This window comes from Colobus angolensis, unplaced genomic scaffold (genome assembly GCF_000951035.1).
Source record: "Colobus angolensis palliatus isolate OR3802 unplaced genomic scaffold, Cang.pa_1.0 Scaffold183, whole genome shotgun sequence".
Lineage (NCBI taxonomy): Eukaryota > Metazoa > Chordata > Mammalia > Primates > Cercopithecidae > Colobus > Colobus angolensis.
In genome coordinates this window covers 629,636-656,241 of record NW_012114966.1, presented here as the reverse complement: position 1 = coordinate 656,241, position 26,606 = coordinate 629,636, and the positions used below count along the sequence as shown (strand labels likewise).

At 39.8% G+C, this 26,606-nt stretch overlaps 1 protein-coding gene across 1 annotated transcript in view; it reads right to left on the bottom strand.

Annotated features, from left to right (window-relative positions):
- LOC105510144 overlaps positions 1-15,515 on the bottom strand; it is a 27,725-nt gene extending 12,210 nt beyond the window's left edge. The window contains exons 1-2 of the mRNA XM_011939775.1: positions 12,960-15,515; positions 7,034-9,515 (exon numbers count right to left, since the gene is read on the bottom strand). Of these exons, the coding sequence (XP_011795165.1) occupies positions 7,034-9,515; positions 12,960-15,308 (4,831 nt within the window). The 5' untranslated portion in view covers positions 15,309-15,515. The remainder of the gene's footprint in view (positions 1-7,033; positions 9,516-12,959) is intronic.
- Positions 15,516-26,606: the final 11,091 nt, after the last annotated feature.

The following is a 26,606-nucleotide window of genomic DNA, read 5'->3' as shown; positions in this document are numbered from 1 at the left end:
TCTCCTTTCCTTCCTTCCTTCCTTCCTTTTCTTCCTGTTTTTTTCTTTTTTTTCGAGACAGGGTCTTGCTCTGTCACCCAGACTTTTTGCACTAGACAAGCTCTGATTCAAGGCAGTTAAAGACAGCCTTCCAAGTGGAGCCCTCCAGGGAGTCAACAAAACAGATCAAATAATAGCAATTCTTTGTGGTGCTATTCTGTTTCCTCTGGTGGCTGCCAAGCTGCTGATTTTCACTGTGATTGTAAATTGTTAATTTTAAAGGCTTCTAAGAGGCTAGAGAGATGGAGATGGAAATAGGCCAGTTAAAACGCCACAAAAACCACCGTTTTTAACCAAGAATCAGACCGTTTTTTCCTCAATAAATTCTCCCTAAGTTGCTGCACACCTTTGTTTAAATTTCAGAGTTCTGAAACAGTTGATTTTGACAATTTCTCTCAGTTTCCTCACTGCTTTCCTGAAGAAGAGATTTTTCGGAGGTTCACTCTCTACCATTTTCACTGATGTTCAGAATATATTCTTTTTTAAAATTGCAGTAAAATATGCAATACCCTTTTTCATAATAACAAACATAGACAATGAAACTTCAACATTGCCAGTTACCTACTTTAAATTAAATAAAATTGAAACATTTGGGATGAAGAAACTCATTTCCTCAGAAATAAAGAAATTTAAACAAAAAACCTCAGAAAGATACAATTTAGAGAATACAATTTCTTTTTTAAAAATAAATCCCACATTGTTCTAGAAGTTAAATTTTTTTTAAAAGTCTTTCCTCATAGATAGCTCACATTAATTAGAGAAAATCGGCTTTTGAAATTTGATATTTGTTTCTGATATTCCAGAAACTTCTCACATTGAAAACTCTAGAACTAAATCCCAGTGGTGTTGATACTCCCAAAATGCTCAGGAAGAGGCCTTCTTTTGAGCAGCAGTACACTGAAGTTTCCCAGTTGACCCTCCACATCTGAGTAGCACAGGAACAGAGAGAATTGAAAGAGAAAGAAGCCTGAGTCAAATCAGTGATCAAGAAAATGGAAATTCTTTTATGGGTGGTTAAAGGAATGGAAGAGAAGACTAGGGTAAGTCCTAGACCAGGTGTAGGACGATCATGGCAAATAAAGGTGGCTTCCAGTTGTCCTTAATAACAGCACCAGCTTGTGCCTGGTTGTGGTTGTCTTTTAGGAGCCTACATGTGCTTCACATACTCTGTACTTCCAGGTTGTGGGCCTACATGCTAACATCCAGGGCTCTGAGGCCTTGAATCGCCAATAAAATAGTCATGGGTTCTAGCCCAAGTCATCATCTGTGTTACCACTTTTTTCTACCTGGACAGCTCAGTACATAATATAGAATTGTTTTGTAATAAATTTTCTTTATTATCTAGCTATTACAGTTGTGTGTCATCCAGGATCTCCACATCTTGATGCTCAACTCCAGAAAGCCCCAGACACATTTAGAACTCAAACTCTTCAAGAATCTCAAAATCCAGGGACATCAAAGCACACAGGTTCCATTGTCCATGCTGATGGATACCGAGAGGGCTGAGGAATATGTCCTTGGGCAGCTGTGGGAAAGTGACTTAGGTATTAGTCCCTAGATAGTCTCTGTTTTTGGCAGTGATACTATCAGCATTCTGAGTAGGACTTTTTATTTTTTAACTAATAAGGTATATGAGGTTTGGGTCAGGGAGTTGTTGACAGTGTTGAAGAACAGTATGATTATGTTGTGCTATATTTCTGCATGTTAGATTCCACCCTAGTAAGAGATGGTACAGAGCCCTGACTTCTCTGTTACAAAAATAATTTTATTTTTTGAGATAGAGTCTGGCTGTATCACCCAGGCTAGAGCATGATCGTGGCTTGCTGCAGCCTCAACTTCCTGGGCTCAAAGATCCTCCCACCTCAGCCTCTTCAGTACCTAGGAACTCAAGTGCATGCCACCACACCCAGCCAATTTTTAAAATTTTTTGTAGAGACAGAGTCTCACTATGTCTCTGAGGCTGTTGTTGAACTCCTGAGTTCAAGCAATCCTCCTGTCTAGGCCTCCCTAAGTGCTGGGATTAAAGGCATGAGCCACTGTTCCCAGACCCAGAACACTAATTTTTGACAAATGGTTTCATGAGGAGATTGCCTTGGAAGGAGCAAGCCCATTTTGCATTATCACCAGAGTCCCAAGCTATTTTCTTAAAAAAAAGAAAAAAATAGCAACCACTAATCAGTGGAATCTTGGATTATGTTATTATTTTTCTGAGCATTACCATGAATGCTGTAACTTGAATCAAGACCATGATGTTTTCCATATAGTCCCCATGTGTTAATTGCTTCAGCTACAGTTCAGTTTTCCTAAAAATCAACTTGTTTACTCTGAAGATTGAAACATTTTAAATTTCTCCATTAGCTTCCATGTCTATAGCCTTAGCAGAAACCATGACAACCAAGAAGCAATGACATTCCCTGAGATTTTTGCCTCATTGAGTAAATGCAGAACAATACCACCCAAAAGAGCGTGGATCCCATCTCAAATATATTTTTAGTGCTTGGTCCAGAACTTTTACCTGGGTGTGGCAAAGTTGAGCTAAGCTTTTAAATGGAGGCTTGGGTTTGCAGAGGCCAGGGTGAAACCACCTTGAGACCCCTCTTCTTCCTCCCTTCCCCAAGATTGTCAAAACAAGTGCTACTGTGAAAGAAGCTTCCAATAAGAGATAAGTTCTTGATAAAATATCACCAAGCAAATGAAGATTAACACCACAAAAAACAGACTCAACAAATAAAAGTTGTTTTATCTACTATAAGAAATAGAAATTTGAAACAATATGGAAAGAACTTAAAAGACTCAAACAAGGAAATAGCAATTGTGAAACAAGAGCAAATAGTTGTGAAAACTTGCCAAATGAAAGTTTTTAAAAGAAAATTGTAATTTCTCAAAGAAAAAAATGCAGTACGTTATGTGAATCTCAGGTTGGGGCCTACCATATATATCAGAACAGCAAGAATAAATGAAAAAACCTAAAAGATAGTAAAGAAGTTTACGGATAAAAGAATGAGAAGTAGACTGACATTGTACTTTTCATCAATGTGTTGAATACCTAGAGAATAGAAGGAAAAAAAGCTTAAAATTTTGAATCTATGATCAAGCAAACTATTGATTAACCATATGCATATTTGACATTAAAAATAATTCATAATTAGGACTAACAGATTTCTGGCTTAAAAAAATCTAACAATTACTTTAAGAAGCAAAAGATGTTTCCAGAATAAAGTAGGGGGATATAGAGAAAAGCTGTTATTTTTTTTTAAACAGAGTCTTCTTTTGTAAGGAAGTAGAATTTATTCATCAAAGAAGATTTATGAAAAGTATGGTGGTATAGCCAGTGGCCTCACTAGTTTTAATGATTGATATTTGAATATAGCTTAGTCTTATAACAACCCCATATAAAAATTTAAAATTCATTTGTATCACTTTGATTTTCAGTGTTAAAAACTAGATTGTGAATGTCAAGGAAATATTTAAGTTATTTCCGAACTAATGTATCTGTAGAGAGAAGAAGGGAGTATGCACATGATCGAGAATTATGTTTTGAAAATAAATGAATGATTGACTACTTAAAAAAATTTAAGCCTTTGGGATCTTGAAAATTTTATTTAATCTTGATGTCATTAAGACTAATCCGGGCCGGGCGCGGTGGCTCAAGCCTGTAATCCCAGCACTTTGGGAGGCCGAGACGGGTGGATCACGAGGTCAGGAGATCGAGACCATCCTGAGCTACTCGCGCCACTGCACTCCAGCCTGGGCGACAGAGCTAGACTCCGTCTCCAAAAAAAAAAAAGAAAAGACTAATCCAAGTTCAATAGAAGTACCAATTAGAGGTCAGATAACTTAAATACCAATTTCAGAAAGTTTATTTGATGTACAAAAAAATCTTACATTTAATTTCTTCTTTTTTCCTGAAATCAAAGATACAAATAAGCTCAATTTAGAACCAACTTGGAGATTAATACATAATTTTACAGTTCTCCAAGCTTCCACAAGTCTCAAAATGCAAAGGGAGACATTAAATAAAAAATTGGCTCTATAGGGTATTATTCTTTATACTCCATCCCTTTCTGAATATATAGTTCTTTTAAAATTCAATGTGTAGATCAGGTCCAAATAAACAAGTTTGTAATTCCTTAGAACATTATTTTATTTACCAAATAATTTAAAATGTATTTATTTAACAAATATAAACTGAGCATCTCCTATGAATGAGGCATTGTGCTATTTGCTGGAAATACCACTATTAATAAACCAGAAACAGACGCTACCTTCAAGTTGCTTAGAGTCTACTAAGGTCATTTTACATATTCTAGAATGCGGAAAGGGAGTGAAATTTTTCTTTCTCTTACTTTTTGACAATTGGAATACTGGTGAGATCAATTTGTAAATATTTTACAATAATGAATTAGCCTGCCTAGAAGAAAAATTACTAGAAAATTATTAATAATATATAAAGTCATCCCTTTTACCTTGTGCCAGGCTTTTAGTTTCTGGAATTCCAAAACGTTGCAACATTAGTTAGTACTGTACATGTGGTACTCTCTCTATATTTAATGAAATATCCAGGTGAATACATTTTTGGAAGTTGTCTTCAAATAAAAGGGTAAAACGTTTCTAACTGCCCTGAAAGAGAAGCAGGTTTGAACCAAGAGTAAGATGTGATTGCTTCCCATCTTCAAATTTAGTCTAGATTATCTTTTCTGGCTTTGCTAAATTCTATTCATTTTCTCAACAATGTATAAGTCCAGTACATCTAAAAACTACATTACTAATGGTATCTGTTCTTCTATCTTCAGTGTCTAAATGACTCAGCATATTGCCTTTTGAACTTTAGTCTCTGATCATTTACCATATTAGTCCCCAAACGAACTGCCCTCTATATTTTCCACAGTTGAATACTTCCCTGGCTCTGATACCACCTGGGACTAAGGTAATCAAAGAGAGATAAATCTTGATAAGAATTCTATGCCTCTTCCTGATATTCATGGAAAATCAGCTACATATGCAAAGAAGAAAAATATCTGACCAAAACAGCCAGATTCTACTTAAAGTGAAAGGAAATATTATATTAATTTTCCTCTAACTATTAAAGATTCACACATTTGGCTGCGTATGGTGGTTCATACCTGTAATCCTAGCACTTTGGGAAGTGGAGGCAGGAGGATCCCTTGAGCACAGGAGTTCCAGACCAACCTGGGCAACATGGAGAAACCCCATTTCTACAAATAAATTTTTTGTTGTTGTTAAATAGCTGGGTGTGGTGGCACACACCTGTCGTCCCAGCTACTCTGGAGGCTAAAATGGTCAGATCCCTTGAGCCCAGGAGACTGAGACTGCAGTGAGCCATGATTGTACCACTGCATTCCAGCCTGGGCAACAGAGCAAGACCCTGTCTCAAAAGATTTTTAAAAAAAGAGTTTATGCATTTGATGCTCAGTTACATAAAATGACACCACTTAAATGTGATAATAACTACACTTTAACATATGTTTGAAAGCATGTCAATCTTAAACTCTTGCTTTTTGGGGAATTTTTTAAATCTTTGAGAAATTCTCTTTTCTCTAGTCATGAGTATTTAATTCCTAGGAAGATATATAGATGTTCTGTGGATGAGGAAATGCTTATAAGAAGAAAATTAATTTTTTCCTAATACAATTCCCTAATTAGGAGCTAAATATTTTGTTGCTTAAAATAAGTTTTTTGATTTTACTCAAGATAACCATAAGATTAAATGTTTTGGTTGCTTCCAGATTTTATTCTTTGTTGTAGCTAATTTAGAGTTTCACAACGATATTGCCTTCTCCTTTTTAGAACTTTCTATTCTTGTACATCTTCTTTTAATTACATTGTAGGAGGCAGGGTGCTGATATGGATGGACAGTTCCTATCCCAGAAAGATCATATATAATCTTAAATCATATCAGGTTAAAATCTGAAGGAGGGAACCAAGACAGCAAAAAAAGAAAGTATCTTTCTCCTATATCACCATACAAGTGGCAAGTACATATTAATTATAAAGTAGAACTGGATAGGATATCACTTTTACCATGAAGCATTTAGATATCATATACCCATGTATTTTCTTGAAATTAAATATTGGCTCTCAGATTGATAACACATCTCAGAATTTATGAAACAAATAATTGTCATTCCACCAAATGTCTTACTAAACAATGTTTTTGTGTCAAATGGAAAAGAACAGTCAGTTTTTAAAATGGCATAGGTTTAATTTTTTTCCTCAGTCATCATGAACACACTTTAGACAAACTTCTAAGGGTAATTATCCATATTAGTCTATATTTGTGTCCATATTTTGGCCAATATAAGCACATAAAATATTGAAATATTAATTGCAAATGTCAACACAGAAAATGAACTAAATTACTTTCATTTGAGTACTACATCCCTAAAAAGATGATATATTACTATAAATTAAAGAAAACACATTATTGTCTATTCTCAAAACTTCGTTAACCATAGACAAAGCTGCTTTGGGCATATTATACAACACATTATGTGAATATATTCAACAAGGGAAATTATAAAATTGGTGGTTTGGAACTCTCTCTACATTGCTTTATAATATAAAAATTGAAAGGAGTTATTTTAATAAGCTATTTGAAATTACTATTAAAAGATAATGAATTCCTTTTTGCTCCCCATTAGAAAAAAGAAGGCGAATTAAGACTGCGTTGGCAAGCTAGGATGAAAGGAGAGTATGCATGGATTAACTACAGAAAAAGTAGAATCAATATATAAACAAAATGTTCTATCGACTAAGGATTCTTGATTGAAATACAAAACATTCAGAGCCAAACAACTATTTTCCAGTTCTGTTAATGAAAGCTAAGCCATCCCCAGATTTGAAATTTTGCTCTACTCTTGCTACTTGCCTTGAACCATACCAAAAGAGAATTCTCCAATAGGTAAAGCAGTAAAAAAGGACTTTCCACAGATTAACTGAGACGAAGCTCAGTAGATCCTTACTAACACTTAACTGAATTCAAAGCTCTTCCTGAAACTGGGATTTGCCTCACTAACCCTCTCTGCACCCTGAGCAACGAAATTGGGGATAATTGGCTTCAGGAACTTGAACTCTTTTGTTCCGGAGCCTCCAGTCAGACACACCTCGTACTGGTAGCTCTGGGACAGGGTCTCGGTGCCGCTCACGTCCACCAGATGCCCTGGAAAGAGGCCCTCGGGCACCGAGCAGCGACCCACTGAGGCCGCCCTGCTCCTCCTGCACAGCCGCACCGCCACAAACAGGAGCACCGACAAGAGGAATAGCGACGACACCGAGGCCAACGCCACCACCAGGTAGACGGTGAGAGAGTCGGCCTGGGCCTGGGCCGGGGCCGCCTCCGGGAGAGGTAGGTAGGGCTGGGAGAAGCCGTCCACCAGGAGCAAGTGCAGCGTGGCAGTGGCCGAGCGCGGAGGCTCGCCATTGTCCTTGACCAGCACCACCAGCCTGTGCTTGGCCGCGTCGCGCTCGCTCAGCAGCCTGGCGGTGCGCACCTCGCCATTGTGCGCCCACACACCAAACAGCCCGGGCTCCGTGGCCTTTAGCAGCTGGTAGGACAGCCAGGCGTTCTGGCCCGAGTCGCCGTCCACCGCCACCACCTTGGTCACCAGGTAGCCCGGCTCGGCCGCTCGGGGCACCAGCTCGGTGCAGGGCGCGGAGCCGTTCTGCAGCGGATACAGCACGAAGGGCGAGTTGTCGTTGGTGTCCAGCACCAGCACGCGCACCAGCGCCTCGCTGCTCAGCGCCGGGGAGCCGTGGTCTGTGGCGCCCACGCGGAACTCGAACGCCTGCAGGGCCTCGTAGTCCAGCGACCTGAGGGCGAACAGGTGGCCGTTGTCCGCGTTGATGGAGACCAGGGAGGCGAGGGGCAGGTGCGGGTCCTGGGGTGGCAGCAGCGAGTAGGTGACCTGGGCGTTGGTACCTGAGTCTCTGTCTGTGGCGCTGACGCTGCCGATGTGCAGGGCGGGGCTGTTGTTCTCGCGCACCAACAGGGTGTAGGAGGTTTGGGTGAAGGCGGGGGCGTTGTCATTGACGTCGGAGATCAGCACGGTTATGTTGTACTTGGTTTTCATCCTGGGTGTCCCCAAATCAGTGACGGTGATGGTGATGTTGTACTCGGATCTGGTCTCTCTGTCCAGTGCGCCTTCTGACATGAGGGTGTAAAAATTCTCTACGGATGGTTTCAGGACGAAGGGGAGATTGTTCTCAATGGAACACACCACTCTTCCGTTGTCTCCAGAGTCTAGATCAGAAACACTGAAAACAGCCAGTACAGTCTCTGCGGAGTTCTCGGGGATAGGGCTGTTTACTGAAGACAAGGTCAGTTCCGGTGGGTTGTCGTTGACATCAACCACCTGGACTATGACTGTAGACTTTCCCGATAGGCCTCCGCCATCCGTGGCCTCGATGTCGACTTCATAACTATTAATCGCTTCAAAATTCAAATATTTGACTAGTTGCATATCACCAGTAATTGGATTTAGCTGAAAAGTTTTGCGAATTTCTTCAGAAGCATGAAAAAATGCGTATGATATTGTCCCAAAACTTCCTGTATCTAAATCAGAAGCCGAGACTGTGACAATGACAGAGTTAACGGGGGTATTCTCTAGAACTGCAACCTCATAGAGCGGCTGTGCAAATTCTGGTGCATTGTCGTTTATATCTAAGACCTGGATGTTTATCCGGGCTGTCCCAGACCGAGGGGGAGCGCCGCCGTCCAGCGCAGTGAGCATTAAGCTGAGCTCCGGCTGCTCCTCCCGATCCAGCGCTTTATCCAGTACTAGTTCCGGGTACTTCCTTCCGTCCCTACGACTGCGAGTGAGTACGTGGAAGTGGGAATTCGGAGTGATAGTGTAGTTTTGGAGGCTGTTTCTTCCCACATCCAAGTCCTCAGCATTTCCCAAAGGAATTACTGCTCCTGGTAGAGTGCTTTCTAGGATTTTCAGATGCATTTCATTTTCAAAGAATACCGGAGAATGGTCATTTACATCTATGATATGGAGCTCGTTTGTAACAAACCGCAAAGGGTTTTGCAGTAATATCTGAAAATGCAGTATGCATGGTTCTGTGGGGCCGCATAGCTCCTCCCGGTCCAATTTCTCATTCAGAAGCAAATCACCTGTCTGATGACTGAGCTGAAAATGCTGTTTGTTCCCTTTGGACACAACTTGGGCTCCCCTCGCGGCCAGTTCCTCTACCCTTAGCCCCAGATCCTTTGCTAGGTTGGCTATTAAAAAGCCCTTCTCTTTTTCCTCAGCCACAGAATAGCGTCTTGACTCGGACCCAGCCAGAGACCCTCCCAGAAAAACAAAGAGAAGCAGGACTTGCCTTTGTCTAAGAAATCGCTCTCCTCCCGCCTCCATTGCACTTTCCGTCACGCTTTTCTTGGGAATGTCTCCAAGCTGAACCTCAGACAGCGCTGGGAAACAGTCTTTTGCCCCACAACCTTTGCAGACGGCCTAGTCAATAAGCCTTTCCAGAGGCTCAGACTTGCTGACTCAAAAATCTGCCTGGGCTCACAGCCCCTGGTTTACCACACTGGATCCGTGTGTCACCAAGCATGCACAATGCCCGTGGTTTAATTCGCCTTCTTAGTCAACAGCGCCACCATGCGTTCGCTTGCAGTTTCAAAATCTTGGAGAAGGTGTTTTTGTTTTGCTTCATCATTTATTCTTATCAACCCTGGTTGACGCTACTGGAGGAGTTTCTCATGTTATATGAATTAAATACATGCAATGTAGGGAAATAAAATGCGCTCTTATCTAAGAGCAGCGATTCTTCCTGGTAGAGTCCTCATTTACATGATTTAGCGGAAGTGTACAGACACTAGCTTACCCCTCCCCTTCTGTAATAATTACACACAAACTTCAAAAGATTTTTTCTCTAGATGATAGCATGCTTCACTATCCTATTTATGTTTTTCTTTTTTTTCTAAACTTTGTGAAATGAGTCCGAATTGCCTATACCAGAAAAATAAAAGGAAAAGACACCTCCTGCAAGGTGGTAAAAAGGAAAATACATCATGTCAGAGGTGGATCCGGAGGGCTACAAATGCCTAATTTCTTCCACATTATCACGCTCAAGGAACACTTAAAGTGCTTTCTCTTCTTATTTCAGAGCAAATATACAATTATTCATTTCATCTGTATTAGCTTGTTTCCACAGATAATTGTTGAGTCTGTAGAAGTTAGGCAAGTGGTGGTAAGAAGACAATGTCTGTATATCTTATAACAATTTTCCATCTAGTGGGTGTACAGTCTTTAAACAGATGTTTAAACAGTGTGAAAAGTGCTACATAGAAAAGGTACTGAGTGCACTGAAAGTATGCAATATGGGGACCTACGTTAATGGAGAGTGATTAAGAAAGTTTCCCCCAAGGTGCACCATTTAATCTGAAACATGAAATAGGAGAAATGTGCCAAGCTAAGACTGTAGAATGTGTGAAGGCCCTGAGAGAGCGAAGCATAGCTATTAAGAGATAATGAATGAAGGACAGTGAATACAAAACTTAATGTCTCAAGAGTAAGTGGAAAGGAAGGCTGAAAAGGTAAACCAAGGCCAAATAATGGGTGCTTGGATTTTATTCTGAGAACAAAAGGAAGCCATTGCAAGGTTGTTGGTAGAGAAATAAAACAATGCAAATATGTGTTCAATGTAGCCTCTTTTGTACTTCTACACAATTATCAAGAATGTTTGCTCTTAATACTAGTGATACTAAAAATAATAGCAATTTCACTTTTTTGTCTTTATATTGAGTATAACTGCAAGCTATTCAAATACCTGTTATCATTTGGGGTAGAAGAAGAGAAACTTTGTGACTTATCCAAAATCCTACAGGTAATGAGTTGGTTGATCAGAGACTTTTGATACCAACACAGCGCTCTACCCCACTGCTAATCTCAAAACAAGGCCTTCAAAGTTAATATTACAATTTTAATAGGAAAGCTCATTCAAATGTATGTAAAAATCATATAAAAATGTAAAGATAGACTGAGTAACATTAAGAATTAAGATTTGTTTTAATGTATGGATCAGAAAGTAAACTGCAAGAAATGAAAACAGTTGGGTGAGTCATTTAGGGAACTATGGAAGGAAATTTAAGTAACAAAATCAAAAACCACAATTTCATCTGTATTTCTTAAGCCAGTGGACAGGAGAGGAGGCTCAATTTAAGCATTAAGAGAAAAAGGAAAAATATGTTGAAGGAAAGCAACAACAGAATGATAACTGCATGTTTGAACAACGGTGACCAATTCAATTAATAAAAAAATTGTAATTCATTGTACACCGAAGAGTATTTGGTTCTAGCAAAACGTTTTCCTTTAAGTGTTTTAGTTTATATCTTTATAAATAAGTTATAAATTTAGTTTATATATTTATAAATATCAATATATCACAGGTAAAATACTTTTCTCTCTTTCAATCATTCAAAAATTTTATTAAGAACCTATAATGTTCCCGTGACTGTATGGATCATGCAATAAATGAGGGAGCTGTTGAGAAACAGAACTCAAGAACCTTTATAAAAAAGCATTGAGAAGTCTAGGGAAATGAAAGGGGGAAAAATAGAAGTAGCTAGTGGAAAAAGTGAGTGGTGCTAGATACATTTTTCTCCAAAAAGGCTTATTTCTAAGTGAATCCTAAATGCTCCAGAAAATGTTAAAAACAGCAATACCAAGCTATATTTGAGGTTTCTAAAGGTCAAGGACAAGGACATGTACTCCCTCATATTTTTTGGATTTTAATGAAGTGCTCAATGTTAATAGATTATTAATAATTTTAAAAGATTTTAATGGGGGGACTGGAATAAGCAGAGGGCTCTTAAAAAGCTATTTGAAAGAGAAAGCATGATGAATTAGCATGACTTTGAAAACTGCTAGACGTGTATTATTTATCTACATTTTAGAATATTAATGATTGATTTTTGACAAAAATTTATTAGAGCACTTACAATGTTAATGCCTTGTAGAATCCAACAGTTAGAATTCTTACAATCTCTAAAGACTAATACTTTTTATACGTCAATATTTTAAGAAGTATATATATTGGGCCTGGGGGCGGTGGCTCATGCCCTTAATCCAGCACTTTGGGAGGCTGAAGTGGGCAGATCACCTGAGGTCAGGAGTTCAAGACCAGCCTGACCAACATGGAGAAACCCTGTCTCTACTACAAATACAAAATTAGCCGGGCATAATGACTCATGCCTGTAATCCCAGCTACTTGGGAGGCTGAGGCAGGAGAATCGCTTGAACCTGGGAGGCAGAGGTTGCGGCAAGCCGAGATTGCGCCACTGCACTCCACTCCAGCCTGGGCAACAAGAGCAAAACTCCTTCTCAAAAAAAAAAAAAAAAAAAAGTACGTATATTGAAAAATGTAAGGACGGTGCTTGCTATATTATTCATAAATATACCTATGTAAAGGGTTAGCCAATGTGAATTCACAGGACAGAATTTACACTAGCCTAAGAGGATATAACAAACACAAATATTCTGGGTTGGAAAATATAACTCATGTAATGATAACGAATATTTTCAAATGTAGGACTTCAAAATTATCTAGGACCACGGACTGTGAGGTCTGGAAAAGATGCTCTAACTTAAAGATTTCTGAAAATACAAAATTTACACTTTAAATGCAATTAAATTGCAATGAAACTAACCAACAATTAGAATACAAAGAAAATTTACATTCATTATACCGCAAAAACTCCTACTTTATAAATACCAGTAACATGCATAGAATTGGAATAAGATAGTTACGTTCTAATAAAAGGAGACACCTCCAATGGGCAAAGCAGTGAAAAAGGACTTTCCACAAATTAAATGAGACTAGCCTCAGTAGATCCTTATTAACACTTAACTGAATTCAGAGCTCTTCCTGAAACTGGGATTTGCCTCACTAACCCTCTCTGCACCCTGAGCGACGAAGTTGGGGATAATTGGCTTCAGGAACTTGAACTCTTTTGTTCCGGAGCCTCCAGTCAGACACACCTCGTACTGGTAGCTCTGGGACAGGGTCTCGGTGCCGCTCACGTCCACCAGATGCCCTGGAAAGGGACCCTCGGACACTGAGCAGCGACCCACTGAGGCCGCCCTGCTCCTCCTGCACAGCCGCACCGCCACGAACAGGAACACCGACAAGAGGAATAGCGACGACACTGAGGCCAACGCCACCACCAGGTAGACGGTGAGCGAGTTGGCCTGGGCCTGGGCCGGGGCCGCCTCCGCGAGCGGCAGGTAGGGCTGGGAGAAGCCGTCCACCAGGAGCAAGTGTAGCGTGGCGGTGGCCGAGCGCGGAGGCTCGCCATTGTCCTTGACCAGCACCACTAGCCTGTGCTTGGCTGCGTCGCGCTCGCTCAGCAACCTGGAGGTGCGCACCTCGCCATTGTGCGCCCACACACCGAACAGCCCGGGCTCCGTAGCCTTGAGCAGCTGGTACGACAGCCAGGCGTTCTGGCCCGAGTCACCGTCCACCGCCACTACCTTGGTCACCAGGTAGCCCGGCTCGGCCGCCCGGGGCACCAGCTCGGTGCAGGGCACGGAGCCGTTCTGCAGCGGGTACAGCACGAAGGGCGAGTTGTCGTTGGTGTCCAGCACCAGCACGCGCACCAGCACCTCGCTGCTCAGCGCCGGGGAGCCGTGGTCTGCAGCGCGCACGCGGAACTCGAATGCCTGCAGGGCTTCGTAGTCCAGCGACCTGAGGGCGAACAGGTGGCCGTTATCCGCGTTGATGGAGACCAAGGAGGTGAGGGGCAGATGAGGGTCCTGGGGTGGCAGCAGCGAGTAGGTGACCTGGGCGTTAGTACCTGAGTCTCTGTCTGTGGCGCTGACGCTGCCGATGTGCAAGGCGGGGCTGTTGTTCTCGTGGACGAACAGGGTGTAGAAGGTTTGGGTGAAGGCGGGGGCGTTGTCATTGACGTCGGAGACCAGCACGGTTATGCTGTGCTCGATTTTCAGCCTGGGTGTCCCCAAGTCGGTGACGGTGATGGTGATGTTGTATTTGGATCTGGTCTCCCGGTCCAGGGCTGTGCTTATCACCAGAGTGTAAAAGTTCTCAACAGAAGGTTTCAAGAAAAAAGGAAGATCATCTTGGATGGAGCACACTGTCCTTCCGTTGTCTCCGGAGTCAGGATCTGAAACGCTGAATACAGCAATGAGGGTGTCCTGCAAGTTTTCTGGGATCTGATTGATAAGTGTCGACATAGTCAGTTCCGGAGGATTGTCATTCAAATCCATCACTTGGACAAATACCACACAAGTTCCAGATAGGCCCCCACCATCTGTCGCCTGAATATTTACTGTGTACGTCTGGATGGATTCGAAATCCAGTTTCTGTCTTAAAAGGAGTTCTCCCGATTTTGCACTTAATCGAAACGTTTTGCGAATGTCTTCAGAGGCTTGGGAAAATGCATAAGATATTTCTCCATTAGTTCCAATGTCTAAATCCCTGGCAGAGACGATGGCAACCTGGGATCCAATAGGGCTGTCCTCCGGGATCTGCACCTCATAGAGCAGCTTTGCAAATTCTGGGACGTTGTCATTGATGTCCATAACTTCAATCCGTACCAGCGCCGTGCCGGACCTGGGTGGAGTCCCGCCATCTAGCGCTGTGAGGGTTAACCTGATCTCAGGCTGCTCCTCGCGATCCAGTGCTCTGTTCAGCACCAGCTGTGGTAATATTATGCCATCGAGACTGTCTTGTAAATTAAGATGGAAGTGGAAATTGGGACTGATTGTGTAATTTTGGAGACCGTTGGTTCCTACATCCAAGTCCTGGGCACGTTCTATTAAGAAAGTAGTTCCAGGAGTGATACTTTCTGAAATTTTCAAAAGTATTTCTTTGTCTAGGAAAACTGGGGAATGATCATTTATGTCCCTAATCCGTAGCTCCGCCTGAAAAAACTGCAAGGGATTTTCTAGTAACACCTGGAAAGGTAAGACACAGGGCTCTGTGGGGCCGCACAGCTCCTCCCGGTCCAATTTCTCATTTAACAACAAATCCCCGGTCTGCTTATCGAACTGCAAATGCATTTTTTTTCCTTTGGAAACGACCCTGGCCCCCCTCACAGCAAGTTCTCCTATCTCCAGCCCCAGGTCTTTTAACAAATTGGCCACAAAGGAGCCACTCTCCGTTTCCTCGGCCACTGAGTAGTGCCTAGGCTGGGAACTAGCCTGAGCTATGCCCAGCAAAGCAAAGAATATCAGGACTTGCCTTTGTTTCGGAATGCGCTCCTTCCCCTCTCCGGCCTCCATTGCCTTCTGGTCTCACATCAAACCTGCTCCAGCTCGGGCTCACGTTGTCGCTGACTCTATCTCCCCGTATCTCGCTGATACTGGGATGACTGGACAATCCTAGGGCCCGGATTTCCCCGAGCGACCGCCTTAGACAGCCTCCTCTTCCTGCTTGCTGCTTCTTTAGTTGAGTATCTGGGTGAAGGAGCGTCGGCTGGGTGCTTTGTTTCTGCTACTTCTAAGGCTGCAGCGCCACCCCGCGTCTCTTCCGAGTATTTATTTTCCCCTAAACTGGAAGAAAATCCCAGTGCTTTCTTGCGGGCTGATGGCAATAGAAATTGAGTATTTTCAAGTAGTGTCTCTCAATATACCGAAATCTTATTGGCGTTTTGAAAGGCTCTTCATTGCACCCATAGAGACATGGCAAGAATAAATAAATCTTCACTTCAGTTCCCTCACAGATCCAAGCGTTTTTTAGTTTTTTTTTTTTTCAAACTGGAAAAAATAAATTTCAGAACCTGGAAGGGAGTGATCTCAGTCCTAGCATGCTTCAGAAAAAAGGCTTAGACTAAGAAAGTTCTATTTTTATTCAGAGTTTGGACATGTGTGCAACTCAGTAGTGGTTAGGTTACCATCATCACACTCAAACCCAACCGAAAAACACAGAGACCCAGGAAAAGCACAGAATCCAAATAAGAGTATTTTAATGGGCACTGAAATAGTCTCCTTACTCATACTTCTTTCTTTGCACTGCTCCCGCTTCACATTTCCCTGAACTTTGATGTGTCTGAGCCTCATGAAACTCTCCAAGAGCAGCCAGATATCTTCTTCTTGTAAATGTATCAATATTATTTTCCTTTCTAATGCCTAGGAGAACTTTCAACATAACCTCAATTCAATTACCACATCTAGTAAAGTCAAGAGCAATTTCATAATATTAAATAGCCAGTAAATATTCCAGTTTCCCCAATTATCTTTAAAAATGTATTTCCAGTGATGGTTTCTTCTATCTGCTTCCAAACAAGGTATATATGTCGTTGTTTGTTGTTAGATTTTTTTAAATTTTCTGTCTCTTTGGTTTTTTTTTTAATGTTAATATCAAGAAATAAGTTATCAAGCCACAGAATGACACGAAGGAAACTTAAATGCATATTTCTCAGTGAAAGAATCCAGTCTGAAAAGGAAATGATACTGTATAATTCCAATTACATGATACTCTGAAAAAGGCTAAATTATAGAGACACTTAAAAGATCAGTGGGTAGCTAGGAAGAAGAGGGAGGGGGAATGAAGAGGTTAACACCGGGGACTTTACGATACTATAATGGTAGATACATGACATTATGCAGTTGTCAAAATCCACAGAACTATACAACACACAGAGTGAACACTAAACGATGAAATTTAGTTAACAATTTACCAGTATTGGCTCATCAATTGTAACAAATGTACCACAGTAAAGCAAGATTTTGATCACAGGGAAACTTTGAGTGGGAGAATATCGGTATGTGAGGGGAACTATTTGTACTGTTTGCTCAATTTTCTGTAAAACCTAAGGCTGCTTTAAAAAATAATTTTACTTTGGGAAGCCGAGGCGGGCAGATCACGAGGTCAAGCGATTAAAACCATCCTGGCCAACCTGGTGAAACCCCATCTCTACTAAAAATACAAAAAACAATTAGCCAGGCATGGTGATGGGTGCCTGTAATCCCAGCTACTTGGGAGGCTGAGGCAGGAGAAGCACTTGAACCCGGGAGGCAGATGTTGCTGTGAGCCAAGATCATGCCATTGCACTCCACGCCTGGTGACAAAGTGAGACTCCGTTTCAAAATAATAATAATAATGATAATAATAAATATTAGGATGTGTCTCTAAAAGATCCATTGGGTTAAAAAATTGGGGGATGAAGAAAAAAATTAAATATATAGAAAAGTTAAAACAACTATACACAAACTACAACTCTAACCTCCATCCAAATTAACAATTGTTTATTTTACCATATTTATTCTATCTTATTCTGCACACACACCTGCTTTTCTGCTGACTCATATGAAAGTAACTTGCAGACATCATATTTCACCTCTAAATATTTCAGCAGGTATCACATAATTACAATATTATCTCATATAATCATAATGCTACTATCATACTTAAGAAAATTTGAAAACATTCTACAATGTTATCTAAAATCCAGTCCCAATCAAATTTCACTGTCTTTCCATTATCTTTTCCTCAATTTTGATAAGAATTCACATTCATTCAAGTTCCTTTGACAAATGCACTTACTTTTTTAACTATTTGTTATAAGGAATATCTTAGAAACTTTTTCAACCAACTTTGATAATGGTATTTGGGTGTTAGATCTATTTACTCTAGAATAGTCTCCCATCTTTAATGACATTAAATTTCTGAAGTGTCCAGACTAGTTGTTTTGTAGGATGTCCTACATTCTGAATCTGATTGTTTCTTCATGGTATCATTTAACCTGTTCTTCTATCCCCTGTATTTTCAGAAAACTGGACTGGATTATTTATTAAACATAACAATAGCATAATATTTTAAAAAGCTCTCATTTATCCTCTGTAACTGCCAAAAAAAGGATAATCACAGTTTCCCTTAACATTTAGAAAACATGCCTATCTCTACCTGTTGATATTAGTTTTTGTTTTTCATGACTATTACTTTTGTATGGATGTTATAATAATTCAAAATATTTTAATTCATTGACATTGAGCATTAAACAAATTCATTGAGGTGAATAATATCCAAGGCCCAAGTTTTTAAAAACAGCTTTTTATATAAGCTGCAAAACCTAATTAGGGTCCGAAATAGACGTCATGAAGATCAGTTATATCATACAGGCAGGTTATAACTGGAAGGTTACTTGAAATTTTACATTTAACCAGATATATGGCTATTTCCTTTGGACAGGTTTTCTGAACTAAAGCAGTTGTGGTTAATTTGAGATGAGATAAAGGAGAGGAAAATAGGTAATATGAAGAAAATAACATAATCTTGCTCCTCTCACAAGCAGGAGAATAGAAAACTTAATATCTAAGATACTTCAGAGGATACAATAACCAAGAACACATTAGGTTTTATTGTGAAAAAAATGTTAAAACCTCTCATGTTGTCACGTGTCCTCACAATTCAGAAGGTTTTACCCATCTTTCATTTCAATGATATTAACACACCTAGAAATAAAAGTAAGTTTCTCTTTTTCAAAAATGATATAACCAACACCAATATTTTATATTTGTATATGGGTTTCTAGCTTTAAATGCATTATATCTGCTATGCTATTTTAAATCATTTATTTTCTTAAACCTTGATGAGAATACACCTTCCTTCTTTACAAATGCTCTTATTTTCTTAATCTCCTTTAGTAAGGAATCATATATATTAGATTAGAATTTATAGCATATTTATAAGTCTGAATGAAATATCATGTTTACATATAGTAAATTTATTGTAATGAGGGAATCTATTACATAATTTTAAAATTATTTTATTACAATAGGTTTAATTTCTTAGGTTTGGCTTTACTTTTCATATGCTGCACAAGCAGAACCATTATCCTAGGAGTCACTTTCATAATTTTGAAGATTCGTTTCAATAAAATCTAGCATATTAAAATATTACACAAATAATTTTATATATAGGAATAGAAAAATATTTTCAAAAACACTAAAAAATGAAAGCAAGTCATTACAGGCTTATTACAAAAGTACAGCCATTCAAAAAATAAATAACACATTGTTCGAGTATCTGTCATAATTAAGCCTCTCTTTTTGGGATGAAAGGGTGATTTGATCTTTTGACTGCCATGAGATGAAAATTACAAGAATTAAGAGAAAGGTAGTCAAAGAGATATACATGACCATTTTCCTATCAAAGATAATACCAAATGATAGGGAGATATTATCCCCACTAGTATCCCTCTTTAAATAGAGAGGGATCTTCAGCTTTTCAATGAAGCTGGCTTTTCTGCTGCCCATAAGCTGACTTTACTTAGCCATAAGATGGCGGAAGGAGGTATTTTCAGTGATCTAACACTAAGACTCTGCAGAAAATATGAGAGAAATATTCTAGGATGAGAAGGGAGTGTTCTGGCATAGTTTACTACACTACTCTAGGGGGAAAATTGGGGGCATATTCGACTAATTTACTTTTACCTTATTGAGGATACAAATAAGTTTTCACATAATCTACCAAGACATACATTTCATGAAGCTCAAGCAAACAGGATTTCAAAATAAAGGTCGGCTAGACGTGGTGGCTCACACCTGTAATCCCAAGACTTTGGGAGTCCAAGATGGGTGGATTGCTTGAGTCCAGTAGTTGGAGACCAGCCTGGGCAATGTAGCAAAACTCCATGTCTACCAAAAAAAAAAAAAAAAAAAAAAAAAAAATCAGCCAGGTGTGGTGGCTCACGCCCATAGTCCCAGCTGCTTGGGGGGCTAGGGTGGTAATATCACTTGAGCCCTGGAGGCAGAGGTTGTAGTAAGCCGAGATCACACCACTGAACTCCATCCAACCTGGGTGACAGAGCGACACCCTGTCCCAAACAACAAAAACAACAACAAAGAAGCAAATGAAACATGAAATAAATGCCACTCAAAAACGGGAAATGGTGTTGTTTATTCTCTTCCCACAGGACAAATAAGCAAGAAAAGGTTTTAAAAGTGATACCTGCACAAGAATCTTGCCCAATTTTGTTTAAGGAGAACCATCAGAGTCTATTAGGACAATCTGTCCCCTTGAAAATAAAAATCTTGACCAGGACTGCAGATAAAGTTAGATAGACAGATATAGATGGAAATAGAGATGAGAGAGTAGAGGTATGACCTCTTCCAAAAATCTCAGACCTTTTTTTTATGATTAAAATAGGCTAAAACTTAAATCGGGTTTAGGTAATCTGGTAGATGATTGAATTTTCACTAAGATCACTATTGAAATTTTACTTTAAAAGAAAATATGGACCGGGCGCAGGGGCTCACCCCTGTAATCCCAGCACTTTGGGAGGCCGAGGCGGGTGGATCACGAGGTCAGGAGATCGAGACCATCCTAGCTAACAAGGTGAAACCCCGTCTCTACTAAAAATACAAAAAATTAGCTGGGCGTGGTGGCGGGCGCTGTAGTCCCAGCTACTCGGGAGGCTGAGGCAGGAGAATGGCGTGAACTCGGGAGGCGGAGCTTGCTGTGAGCCAAGATCGCGCCACTGCACTCCAGCCTGGCTGACAGAGCGAGACTCAAAAAAAAAAAAAAAAAGAAAGAGAAAGAAAAAAGAAAATATGGCTAAATACACTATCGAAAATTAGTAAATAATGAAGAAGTCCAAAGGTGTAGAGAGGGCAAAGAATATGGGGTGAGGGGAAGAAACCTGAAACTCTGACTATAAAATACAAAGCACAATCAATTTAGATATGCTAAAGAAATATAAGGAAATACTTGAAAATTATAATATATATTTTCATATCAGAGTAATTATTTGAACATCTACTGTGAAAAGGAGCAGGCTGACAAGAGAACAAAGGAATACTAAAACCATAGTTATGACCAAATAAATGCTAAGTGAGGAATCTAAGTGACAGACCCCATATTCCTGAGGTCTGTCAAGATGTAGCCAGTAGAGCTGCTACAAACAGCTGACCAGCAGCAGTTGTACCAGCAGCAGTTGTTGTCTTACTCCGGAGTACACAGGTGGCATCTCAGTGTCATTGACCATAACCTGAAGTCTATGATTGGCTAGATTACCATCACTCACACACCTGGTGTGCACACTTCCCAGTCTTGGGCTAACATGCTATGCAGGTGGAGACTCGAGTAACTGATAGGACATGAAGATCTTCCAGACCTAGTCTCCTTCTACTGCCACCATCTTGAACATCACATAATCCGTTCTGCATTAAATATAACACAAAGGGGAACTGCCATTGCCATCAAATATTACCAACCACACCAATACCATGCTGCTAGCTCATCGTACTAGTGTTTGTTTCTCTCATACAGAATGATGATTTGTGTCCACTGTCATGGAGTACTGCACATCCTGGGAAACCAGAAGCAAATAAGTTACTTGGGTGCTTTTCTAAGTCTCTGTCTATGGCAGTGTGCTGCTAAAATGCACACTTTAGGGCTGTGTTTTCACACTTGATAAGTGTAGAGGCAGTTTGGTGAAAATGAAGACCTGATTATATTGTTTCCTTTCAGCTTACGGTAACTCCAGATCTCTGGCAGTGATCATAGAATTGTACTTGTCTTTATTCTACCTCTATTGAAGGCTTTAGGGTGAAGGGAAGGTGATATTATGAAGCCAAAATATCTATTTTTTTCTGTGGTCTGGATCTGAAACACAGGAAACAGCAGATATGGTCTAAAGGCAGATATGGCTCCTTGGGACCCAGTTCATAAATGATGACATGATGATTAGGAGTGGACTGTCTTTTACATCAAGAAGTTACATTTTCCAGAGTCTTTAATTACTGATGATCTCAGAATCCACACTGTAGATTAGTATAGCCTTGGAATTTATGGGTTTGCATGATGGGTTTGCTTTTGGTACTTTTATACCAATGTAAATGTTTTATTAAAGTTTTCATTAAGTCTTCAGTAGCCTGGTAAAATCTTAAAGATAGTTTTCTATTATATCTTATATCCAAATTCCTGACAGAAAAGTGATAACCAGAAGGAAAAACTTTTTTTCTGGGATTACTGTACTGAACTACTGTATATTACAGCTGAGTAAAATCACTGACAACCCACAACTTTGGTGAAGACCAATGCAGATTTGGATCTATGTGGTGACCCACCATCCAATATCATGACAGTTAAATTAACTTCAACCCATTTCTTTCCATTGAGAAAATTGCCCATCCTCATTCAGGATATTTCCTGCCACCATTCTCTAAACAAACAGAAGAGAAGACATGGGAATTAGGATTCAAAATATACTTATGAATACTGCTCTGTCTACATGTTCTGCCATCTATATGGTCTCCACAAGATGCTCTCCTTGATTTTTTGCAGCATTCCTAGATCCAGTAATACACACTAGTGAATGGCTATATCTGTGAGTCCAAGGTACCTTGTAAAAATGTAACTCATTTTTCCAAGTTACTTTTCTCAAGGCAAGTGAGTAACTCAAATGAGTTACATTTTTCAAAGGTGCTCTGAGACTCACAGATGGATCCAATTTATATTTAGTACCCACTCCTCAGTCTTTTGATCTGAAAATGCTGGGTTTTTTTTTAATCTATAGAAACCTGAGTTACCCTCTCACTCCCCACACCTCTCAAGTTCCCCATCCTAAGGCCCAAATCTCTGCAAAATTAGCAATGAAGGAACCACTCTCCAGCAGCTCTGGAACAGAATTCTGCAGTTCAGTATCCTGAATGGTACAGGCCTAGTAAAACAGAATCATACTTTGTTTTAGACTGGGCTTTAAGTATTACATTATTCCTTCTTCTAACACCTTCCAGCAAATATGGTCCTGCAGAAACTCTGATCACCCTAATGTTTCTATTACTTATGCCACCAGAATCTTAGGCATCCAATACAACTTTCACAGACAAGGTAATATAATATGAAACATACAGCACTGTATTTGCAATCTGCTTTAACCACCATTTGAGCCTGCAGTGCCATTATAGGACCGCCCCCCTCCGCCCGCCACCGCTTAGTGTATTAAACTCTCTAGAAAGAAAAAAAGTATTTGAGAAAGGCCAAGGAAAATACCAAACACTTTGTATTTATGTCATTATTATCCAGTGTATTGAATAATGTGTGTTTTCATTTTCAGAGCAACTATCATAAATATATTAAATATCAACAAATAGGTCTTATTTGAGGCATATTCTGTTGTATATTCTTTAATTTTCGTAAACCATATGGGAGAGTATTAAACATTGACATGAAGAAAAAAAGATAATATTGTTTTGTCAGTCTATTTTACATGACATTTAATGTACTGGATATGCTGTGATATTAATTGCCAAAGAATTAATCATTTTTGATGTTTAATAAGAAAACTTAGTAAAAATTACCGAACACAAATTTAACATTGACATAAATAAGCTACACAACAACTAAGTTGATTTATGTCTTAAATAATGAAAAAGACATTTATTTCTACAGTTTTTTTCTCTTGTAGTTGTACATCTGCATTTGATTTCGTGGTCATCAATATCACCAAAATCATCAAATGACTATTTCAAATAAAAAGTTAAAACTAGCACTTTGGGAGGCCGAGATGGGTGTATCACGAGTTCAGGAGATCGAGACCATCCTGACTAACACGGTGAAACCCTGTCTCTACTAAAAATACAAAAATTAGCCGGGCGTGATGGCAGGCACCTGTAGTCCCAGCTACACGGGAGGCTGAGGCAGGAGAATGGCGTGAACCCGGGAGGCGGAGCTTGCAGTGAGTGGAGATCACACCACCGCATTCCGGCCTGGGTGACAGAGCGAGACTCTGTCTCAAAAAAAAAAAGTTAAAACCATATATTAATAATAGTAATCAAGTAAATAGTTACTTAAACTAAGTAAATGGAGACCAGTCCTGCTGAAAAGTAGACTATCACAACTTGTCAGCCACCATTTACGAAATATCAAGAAAAGCAAAAGATGACTTTAAAATAAATAGCTTGACCTTCTTTGAGAAGTTATGAAGACTATCATTTTATGGATTGAAGTGGGATGAGTTTCCTTGTCAAGCTTCAGAATATCTGCTAGGACAGTCTACTCAAAGTTTTACGGGTAATTTACCTTTGAGAAAGATCAAAGGAAATTAGGCATGAGCAGAAAAAAATGCGTTCCTTTTTCGTGCTTAACAATAAAGAGGAAATACACTACTAGCTTCTAAATAGACCTTTGTGAGATAGATAAAAAGATAAAAATAGCTAAGCCGTCAATATCTGTTAACTGTTAATAAACAATCAGCTATGCTTCAGGAAAAAAACACGATGGAAATTGAGCCATAAAATAACCAAAACATTCTGAATGGTGCTGTTTTTCTCTACCTTTTATCCAGAATCCAAAAGGAAGAATGCCAAAGATGATAGCTGTCTCTACCTACTGTCTTGTTTTGAGCTTCCTGGAATCTAATTTCACTGGAAATAAAGTGATGTTGTGTATAGCTGTCTTTTCTGGCCTGCATTATTAGGGTGTCAGACTATGGAATATTTTAAATATCCAATGAAAAGGAAACTCTGGTAGGAAGGATCAAGGCTTTTGTTTTGTTTTGTTTTGTTTTTATCTCAGGGTGCTGAGATTATGGTTCTTAAACAGATGAAGTCTTTCCAGAAGTGCTCCAGGATGAGGCAGATAAGTGTCAATATGACCAATTCTATGTAATTGTCATCCAATGGCATTATCTTCCACCGTCCTTCACATGAAGAAACTATTTCTGAAACTATTTCTGCTGTTAATTGCCTGAATATTTGCCACGTGGCACTGAAATTGCCTGGTAATTCTCTTGCAGTGGATGCTTATGATGCATGGGGTATCAGTGGTATTTAAAATGTTCTGCTAGCATTTAAAATGCTCTCCGGAAGTTGCAGAATTCAGTGAGCCTGGAGAATTCTGAGAGCCAATTCATAATTATTTACTCAGACTAAATCTTCAGCCGAGACTATTACAACCAGGTTGCTGTGAGACCTGCATCTCAAAGACTGTCATTGGTTGTCATGACTTGGACCTAGGAGGTCTCAAATATCTACAATTCTTCTCTGGGAGAGTTAAACTTACCTTGGGTTGTGGTTCATCCAGCGATTTTTTCACACGTATGGACAAATTACTTAGCCCAATATTGCACAGCACATTATCGTGAAAATGGAAATTGAAAATGAGTGTGTAGTTTCCAGTGATGGAAAATTCACCCAAACCTCATGCGTGTTCCTGGTGCACATTCCGAAACATTCAGAAGAATTTTTCAAAGGAAGAAACGGTTACCCCTCAGACGCAGATTTTTCTCAAAAGGCAAAAGACAAAAAAAAAAAAAAAAATTTATACAGGTAATACTTGGAAATGCAGTCCTATAGGTCCGGTTTTCTACTTGAGAGTAAGGGCTCTTCTGTGGGTCAATCTAAAATGTTATTTGGTCTCTTTGGAAACTATCTTGCTCCCGTCTTTTCTCCCGCCGCTCCTCTTTCCGCCGCCAGCGCCGATCTCCAGAAACCCTGACCATAAAAAAGCAGTTTTCCTTTTCCTGGGCCGCCTGCGCTATGCCCGGGAAGAAAATGAAAACCCACCACTTGCGTTTTCTGCCAGATTTTTTCTCGCACAATTTCCTGTATATCCTCTGAGTGCATTGCCCTTAGTAAATGAAGTCTTCGGAAGTCCTGTAAGACTTCCAAACATTTGTGTAGTCCCCATTCATTTGAAGAAAGCTCTAAAATCTGAGCTCGCTGCGGACGTTTTCCATCTCGTATCTGTTCCAGCACCTTTCAGATTTTGTCTTTTCTAAGATGGAGTCTGCAGGCAAATGCAGGGCTCCTCCTACTACTACTTTTTAGCCTGTAGTGCCACCAGGCGTCCGAACTGAAAATCTGGTCTGTATAGCGCTTTCCTGCAGAAACTGTCAAAATCTGTTCATATTCACATCTAGTGGCGGAATTCTCACCTCCTGAGTTTTAATTACTTCTCCAATGTTTAGTTTACTTAATGTGAACAAAATCAATGGTTGTTTATTATCATAATATCAGCTGTGAGATTTCCTTTGAGAGGAACCGAATTGGATTTCTTCCATTTCAATCAAGCAGTCATTTGGCCATGAATTCATTGAACTGATTAATTCTTCGCAGGTATTTTTTACACACAGATTATATTCAAGCACTATAAAAAACACTGGGGATATAAAGTTGAGTAAAGCCTGGTGCCTACACCTCAGGAGGTTAGAATATTAAAAAGGTGACTCAGGGTGATTTGCATAGGCACTATCAGGTACCAAAAAGGGATATTTAAGTAAGAACAGAAGTGAGGTATCAGGAAGAGTCTCAGAGGAGGTGAGGTTTGAGCTAAGTTTAATTTTATGGTGCCAACTTAAACACAAACCTATTGAAATGATCTTCTACTGCAGATAAAGTATTTCTGATTTTGCAGGAAACGAGATATTTTTTCAAATAATATGAATGAACATGACGGCCCATGGCGGGGTTGCAGTCTTTCAGTCAGTCAGTCAACATCACAGAGCCCTGTGTGAAGTGTCAAGGGATGACAATTAAAAGACTAGGGATAGGGCCCAAAGTGGTGGTTCACGCCTGTAATCCCAGCACTTTGGGAGGCCGAGGCGGATGGATCACTTGAGGTCGGGAGTTGGACAC